This window comes from Motacilla alba, chromosome 2 (assembly GCF_015832195.1).
Source record: "Motacilla alba alba isolate MOTALB_02 chromosome 2, Motacilla_alba_V1.0_pri, whole genome shotgun sequence".
Taxonomy (NCBI): domain Eukaryota; kingdom Metazoa; phylum Chordata; class Aves; order Passeriformes; family Motacillidae; genus Motacilla; species Motacilla alba.
The window spans coordinates 37945583-37953556 of NC_052017.1; the positions used below are offsets into that span (position 1 = coordinate 37945583).

A 7974-nucleotide genomic window follows, 5' to 3' on the forward strand; every position below is an offset into this window, starting at 1 on the left:
TACAGTAGCCTTCCTGTAAGTGCCTTTTAGGGCAAGAAATAAGGAAGCAGCTAGTTGAAACAAAACCCAGTGTATATCATTTTGATGATAGGCTCTCACAGAACAGTAGAGTAATTTTAAAATAGAGTAGAATGCCATTTTAAAAGCCTTGATCTCTGAAAAGGTGAAGCTCTGTAAGGAAAAAGGACTAGCAATCCTTGAATCTTCCTTGGTAAGCACTGTATGACACCTGTGGAAGAAAACCTCTGTGAGTCTTTGGCAACTCCTGTGAGGACAGTTCCTGCCGTGGTGGGCTGCCAATGGTGAAGTGCCTGTAATTGAACACATTTCATAACCTGAAACTAAAATGCCATTAAAGGATTTACTTTCTTAAATAAAATTAGGTGAAAATGGTCATCCTGGCAAGCTTCCAAGTCCTTGGGAATATGTGTGAGAGAAGGTGTTGAGGCATAAACACTGACAAATACTGTGTGGTTGATGAGCATCTTAGAGATGTGTGATAAAGGATATACAGGTGTAGCTTTTGAGGACTGGGTCTAGCTCCAGCTGAGGGCTTGATTCAGTATGTTGGAGCAAATGTTTTTGGAGAGGATGTTCCTGTAGGAGAGCCAAAAGATTGTGCTAGAAGTGATGTTTAGATTCCTGTGAGGATATTAAGAGGGGCTGCACTACTGTGCTTGAGCTTGGAAAAATTAAAGATCTTAAAATTTGACTTGGAAATGTGTTGCACAGTACAAGGAACTTCAGTGGGAGTAATCTGATACAGGGACAGATACTCTCCTTCATGTCCTAAATATGTATAGTGGAGTTCTTTTGCTTCTAATTGAGCATTTTACACAACACCTTTAAAATGTTAGCGTTAATCTGTTCTCTGTTTTTTATGTTTTCTCATTTTGTGTTGCATTCTGGTTTTGTCTGTTTCAGATAGCAAATGAGTCAGGCACGTGCTGGGTGTGCCTGGATTTAGGAGAATCCAGTAAACAAGTATAATTAGACTTTAAGAGTTCAATATTAGTACTATTACAATGGACATTTTCCCAAGAGTTACATTACAGTTGGGTTTGATTTCATTTACTGAGGTGAAAACAGTAGCTTGTGTTGACCTGGGGTGTGTGCTTTGATCATTTGTATTAATAACCTCTAACCACTTCCTTCCACCCACTCCTATTCTGCTGCTTGTGTAAATTAACCTCTGCTATCACTTCAGGGTAAGGTTTAGATTAGCTTCTTTTATGTCTTTTCAAAAGCTGTGCTTAACTCCATGTAGTTACTGCATTAATGTAATCTCAGGTGGGACATTTCCAAAGGATTGTTCAGTTACACTATATTTTTCTGCTATTCCACATGCTGTTCTCTTCACTGCCTTCCATGTAACTCCATTGCTTTTGATTTTGGTCTGAATGTACTAGATTGATGTGAATTTTTTTTTTCCTCTTAAGGGTGTAATGAGCATTTACTTTAAATATTTTTGTTTGTTTTCAAGTGGGCCTCCAGTTTCTCCCTCTTCCAGTTCCATTTGCTTTCCCTGCACTGCTGGCTTTTGTGCCATCTGCTAAAATCATAAATGGCAAACACTGGACTATGTGTCTAACACCAGCCTAGTTCTGAGTTGCCGCTAAAGTGAAAACAAATTTAGATTTTTTTCCACAGTGCTTGTTAGAGTTGCTCTAACTGGAGAAAACTGCTTTCAGTGCCACAGATATATCCTTTAAGGATTGTATCTTAAGGTGTGTTAAGGAACCAGGCTGTTCTGCGAGTGTATAGGAGTCTTCTTTCATTTTCACTTTCCCCTCCTTCATGAAAAATAACTTCAAAATAAATCTTATTCTTAAAGGCAAACAGCATTCATGCTTTGTTATCAGTTATTAGTCAACTGGACTGAGAGACTGTCTACAAAGTATTTAGCTTTTGTGCTGAGAATCAGGATTAACAACTTTCTGTCTTTACAAATTAGAACTGTTGACCTATGTTAATTTGGTCCTTATAGGGTGGAAATACTCTATGCTTCCCCTTCTGGAAGTGTTTAAACGGTCAAAATGGTTACCTCGCTTACAATTAGAAACCTTCTTGGAAGGAGACCAAAGGTGCAGGTCAAACACAGAAATACTGAGCAAGCAGCAGGGCTGGGCTGAGGGCTGCTCAGGAACCTGAGGCAGAGCCATTGCCAGCAGCTGCAAATGCCACGAGTGTGTTTTGCCCTGAACAGTGTGGGTTGGGGCAGGTACAGCAGAGGCAGATCCGCCCTCTGCTCAGGCTGGTGCACGTGGACTTCCACATGACTGCAGGGAGTAATTGCTGCCTTTCCTCCGAAGATTAGATGATCTGGGAAACAAAGGTCATTTAGGCTTCTCGTCTGCTATACCTCCAAGGCTCCCTAGGTAGAAAGCACCTGGAGTTCTTGGTTTTGGAGTGGCAGCTTTTTGCAGAAGGTGTGGGAGGGTAACACATCTCTGCTCTCTTGCAGTCGTTTTGCTATTTCCCCCATAATGTGCAGACGTGCAGGGATTTGGGGTTTCCTTTGTTTGCTTCCTGTTTTAGTCCAAAATCCAAGCAGCTCACAAGAAATAAAGCGTAAAATCTCCCCAAGCATGCAGTATGGGTGTCTCCTGTGTGACAAGTAACCACTTTTGCAAGTCCAAAAATAGCCCATGTGCTCTGTGCATTGGGAGCATTCTTGGAAACACTGCATGGATTCAGTACACGGGGACATGCCAGTCACCAGGCTTCTGTAGCTTCTGTCACCCCACCCCATGCCTGCTCCCCAAGCCTGCGAGAGTGAAGGTCACAGGCAAATTTTTTGCATCAGAAAGGCAGTAGGAAAAATGAGGATTGACTGGCAAGTTTTATGCGTGGGCTGGCCCCATCTCAAGAGAAAGCACTGGTGTGTTCTTGTCATACCACACACTTACCAAGTGTGATTTGCAAATATTCCTGTGACCTCTAAACAGACAATAAAATTTCTAGGTCTGGATAGCTGACAAATTTTGAGAATTTAGGACATGAACCCACCAGCCTTTATTCATGCTCATAATCCTAAATCCATGCAAATTGCACCAAATTTGTTGTCGCTGTTCACTCAGTGAGTCAGGGTAAGGCCCCTCTGCAGGGTCCCGTGGTGTTCTGAGCACAGCTCCTGGTGCTTGTGTTTCCTTTTTGGATCGCTTCTATGGCAAGCTGCCTAGCTCAGTCACATCGTGAAAATAAGTAAATCTAACTAACTTCTCCTGTTGCTGAGCCTCTTGGAAGTGATGGAAGCTGTGATTCCAAGTGCCTTGGCCTGTCTGGAGGATTTTACAAATCCTTAGGAGTCCAGAAGGAGAAAAATGCTGGTGTTAAGGCCCTGGGCCCTTTTGTCTCTGGGAAAAAAAAAAAGACAAAAATTAATTAAAAAAAAAAAGAAAAAGAAAAAGAAATTAAACCCACCGCGACGTGGGTTTTGCGTTGACTGTGTAAGTCGGCTCCTGAGCCTGTTACTCGTTTCTGTTCTAAATCCAGCTCTTTCTTGTTTCCGCCGCGAGAGGGCGGCGGCGGCCCGGGGAGCTCGGCGTGGGTCAGCGCGGGCCCCGGCGCGCCCGGGCGCCGCTTCGCTCCCTCGCTCGGGGCTGCTGTGCCGTCCATCGCCACGGCCGGCGGCACCCCGGCACACCCGCTCACACCCCTCTCTTGCAGGTAACGTTCCGGACAAGGATCTACCACTGTAACATTAACAGCCAAGGCGTCATCTGCCTGGACATTTTAAAAGACAACTGGAGTCCAGCGTTAACCATTTCTAAAGTTCTCCTCTCCATCTGCTCCCTCCTCACAGACTGTAACCCCGGTAAGTCCACCTGCGCCTTGCATTCCTCCCAGCACCTAAACAATGTGGCCCATTCCATTGGTATAGCCAGCTCAGCTCATGCCTCCAGTGGAGCACATTTTCCTCTCCAGGGCAGTCAGAGAGGGGCTGGAGGTGGTGGAGGGAGATACACCTTACCAGCCTGCTGTTCACTGCTCCTCAGGCTGACCCATGGGGAAACAAGTGATCCTCCTGCACGTGAAAGCTCCTTCCCCTTCCAAACGCAGCCTTTGCTGCTCTGTAGGACTACAGTAAATCAGTAATGGAGCTTGAAGAGCCACAAACAATTCTGAACCCGGGGATTGACCTTTTACTTTCCGTCATCCATTTAAAAGAAGTGGCCAACTATGCCACAAGTGGTCATCGCTGCTGCTCTAACCCACCCGCTGTCCACAAGAGTTAAGAGGAATGTCTTCATTTCCAGAGCCATTTTACAGGTTGCATTTTTATATGTCTAAAGAGGAGAGAAAGGCCAGATTTCACAGTGTACTAAACTTGTTGTACTAAACCCCTTCTTGAGATTTTATCTTTCCTAGAAGGCAGCTTTACATTGTTACAAGTACACTTAGCATGAGTATCTCGGCACCCTTAGAAGGAAGAAAATAAACCTGAAATGCATGAATTGGTGAAAACTCTCAGTAATGCAAAATATGAATGATTGTTGTGCCTTAAACTTCTTAAAACTTTATTGGCATTTCACACTATTAAATTACAGATTAGTACATCACCATAAATACACAAAATCAGAGAATACACAAATTATCAATTCAGTATGTTTAGGTTGTTAGAGTGTACCTTACCCTGCGTGTTTGCCTTGTATGAAATTTACACTTCAGCTTTATTTAAAAGCTTTTATTGGGTAACTTGTCTGAAATAAGCGGTGTGTTTCCTTTTCAGCTGACCCCCTGGTTGGAAGCATTGCCACTCAGTATATGACTAACAGAGCAGAGCATGACAGAATGGCCAGACAATGGACCAAAAGATACGCTACATAAATTGGATTTTCGTCAAACTCTTACATTATTTGTCTGTGATGGAAAGAGCTGCTTATGATTTTGAAGGGGTGGGGGGTGGGAGGGTGCTGGTAAAGAGTAGGGTATTTCTATAACAGATTTTATTCAGTCTTTTATTTCCTAAGATTTTGTTGTTGTAACTTAAGGTATCTTGCTACAGTAGACAGCTAGGATTTGGAATAGCATACTTTAAGACTGTAATTAGTTCAGCAATATTAGCTCACATATAGTACCGAGAAGAATGTAAACTTCTTAGACTTCTTTGGTTTTCAGTTTGCTTGCAATATGTAAAAGATTAAAACAGCTTAATTTTGTACAGGTACATAGGTTGACATTTATGTAAAAGTCCTTTCAAGACTCTACACACTGTTTTTGCTTTTTGTTTGTTTGGGTTTGAGGGATTTATTTTGTTCTAGGTTGAGACCTTTTTTTCTTTTTTCTTTTTTTTTTTTTTTGTAAAAAGATGTTTGGATTGTTTTTCCCTATGGAGGGCACATTGTATTTAACAAATCCTTTTTAAAGACTGTCATCTCATGATCTGTGATATGGAGAGGTGGATATATGGCCTCATATATGAAATGAGAGTAGTTAATGTATTATTTTATGAGCCAATCTATCTTTGTGAAAAGAATAAAGGGTTTAATCAGGACTTATGGTAACCTGTAGTGAAATACCTTAAGCTGTTTAACTGTAAGGTGTGGAATAGGAGTCACTCAGTGGATTGGTTGTATGTTGTGGGCTACTTAAGTCTGCATTTGTTACTGTGCTAATAAAAAATGTTTAAAAAAAAAAAAAAGAAGAAAAGATTTCTGCTTAGTCCCTTGCTTTATCATTTTGCCAGAATAGTGTCTCTGTAAGCTTTGGAGGGTTTATGCTGTGGTTAAGGACAAGGGAGATCTGCAGGTGAGTGCACTGACTGCTGCTATTTTAGGAACACAGTTCTAGACAACCATACAATGAATGACAGCACACGACCTTTACAACTGTTCCCTAAGTCTTGTGCAGGGACCTGGCCATGAGGAAATAACTTGCCACAGAGTCCACAATAGTTACTTTTTAGCTTAAGTTTTCACAGTGTTGCCTCTGCAGGACTGGCATGTTGTTTGAAAGTACAACCAGAAAAGTGTAAGCTATCTGTAAGGGAAAGAAGCAGGAAGTAAAAGGAAGAAAAAAATGTCTTGATGCTTTTCTGGTGGAGTGGTGTATTCACACCTGGAAGAGAAGGAATCATGTCCTGGTGAGGTAGCAGACAACACCATAAAGGAGTATCTGTACATCCTTTAACTACCTATAAAGATTATCTCCTAGAGACATAGTGTTTGCACTGAGGTGTGTAGCAACAGGGTAGTTAATTGTGGAGATGGCATTTCTGACCGCTCCCTTAAGGTAAAGGCCGGAAGCACAGATTCAGTTTTCATGGCAAGTGTTCACCTTGCGACATTCTTGTGAGTGCTGGGTGGTTGTCTGTGCTCTCAGATTTTAAAATAAATTCTGTATGTATTTCATTTACATACTTCTCTTCCTGTCTAGATACAGAGCAAATCTAACTTGGTCCAAAGCAATCTGTTACTTAGAGGTGTCCTTTCCTTCTCGATGGGTTGGTAGTAGCACTGTACCCTCATCGGCTGAACTGCTGTCATTTGACACAGTGCATGTTTTGCTGTATGAGCTCCCTCGAGCTGTTTACCTGTTTGGTACATAGCTACATCACACTAGGAGCATCTCTGGTAATCTTTCCTTCTCCTCTACTGAGTAAAGAGGTAAACGGTTTAATCTCAGTAGTTTTTTGCCAGCTTCTTTCTTTGTGCCACCAGGACATGTCAAATTAACTGCTGTAAATGGTGGGGGCGAGTGATTTGTACACTGTTTATTCAGTAGGGTAGAGGCTTTAGAGAAAGAGAGTTTAGTTTACTAATTTGTTTTTCCTCTTTATAATAAGTTTTCTCCATTATCTTGTGAAGGGACTCTGGTTTTGCAGAAGGTAAGTGATCCCAGTGACCTAGAACAGGGTTTGAGTCAGTGGAACAGGAAGAGCAAAATAAATGTTCTGCCCATCAGGTACTACGTTATACTCTGTACTTTGCTTATTCACCCTGTGTAAAACTCTACTACAGCAAGTTTAATTTTTACTCAGTATCAGCCACTGTGTGCATATCATTTGTAGAGCAGACACTAGATTTTTCATCACTTCTCAGTAAAACACTATGATATTTAGAAAAACATCAGAGTAAGTTTATGAAAGAAAATGGTAGTGATTTTTTTTTTTAATCTGAATGCCTCGAATGATTTAAACTGTACATTTAGCCAAATCAAAGAAAATGTGTTTGCCTTTATGTAGCCTATTTGGAAAAATGGCCTTAGTAATTTAGAAGATACTGTTTCTCTTGCCTGTCTTAAAACACTGTCGAGTCCTGGGAGTCCGGTGGAGCAAGTGAGCAAGCTACACTTGCACTGCACAGCTCTGGCAGCCTACAGGTGACATCAGTCTTGGCAGAAGAGTTGGCATCGAGTCTGAAGCATGCAGAGCTGCACAGGAACCAGTCATCCCCATTCTTTCCATCTTCAGGCATTTGAAGTTCATTCTGACTTGTCAGCCTGCACTCCTTTGGCTCAAGGGTCAGCTTTAGTGATGTGCTGTTAGTAGACATCTTCACTTATTTTGATGGATCCAAGGCTGCTTCAATTCCCTTCCAGAAGGGTTCTGCAGAGCTGAAGAGGAGGTACATGACCTGTTCCTTGGTAAGAGGTTGCAGCGAGGTGAACCACTGCTGCTCTGAAGTCACCTCCACTTCCCAAGCATGCTGGCAAATACGGAGTCTTCTGGATAGGGAGAAGCCTGGAGTGCTAGTGTGTTCAGTAGGAAATGAGTGAGGAGGGAGTGTCATCCTGCAGCATCGCTGGGCACAATGACTCTTTCTGGCCAGGTGTGGGGAGGTCGTGCTATTGTGCTTACTCAGCTGCAGTGTGGAAACAATTGTATGTTCCTAGCAGGGCATTACAAGAGCTTGCTCATTCATAATTGCTCTCTTATCTTACTCCTTGGCCACAGCAATTCAAACTATATTGAGCAAAGCACATAAACAGTTTCGTCTACCTTCATTATAATGGTAGGGATTCCTGTTTAAT

The 7974-nt window shown here is 42.2% G+C and overlaps 1 protein-coding gene across 2 annotated transcripts in view; it reads left to right on the forward strand.

Annotated features, from left to right (window-relative positions):
- LOC119696238 (ubiquitin-conjugating enzyme E2 E1) overlaps positions 1–5650 on the forward strand; it is a 46336-nt gene extending 40686 nt beyond the window's left edge. For both annotated transcript variants that reach the window (XM_038125972.1, XM_038125964.1), the window contains 2 exons: positions 3670–3817; positions 4733–5650. In XM_038125972.1, coding sequence (XP_037981900.1) covers positions 3670–3817; positions 4733–4830 — 246 coding nt within the window. In that variant the 3' untranslated portion in view covers positions 4831–5650. The remainder of the gene's footprint in view (positions 1–3669; positions 3818–4732) is intronic.
- Positions 5651–7974: the final 2324 nt, after the last annotated feature.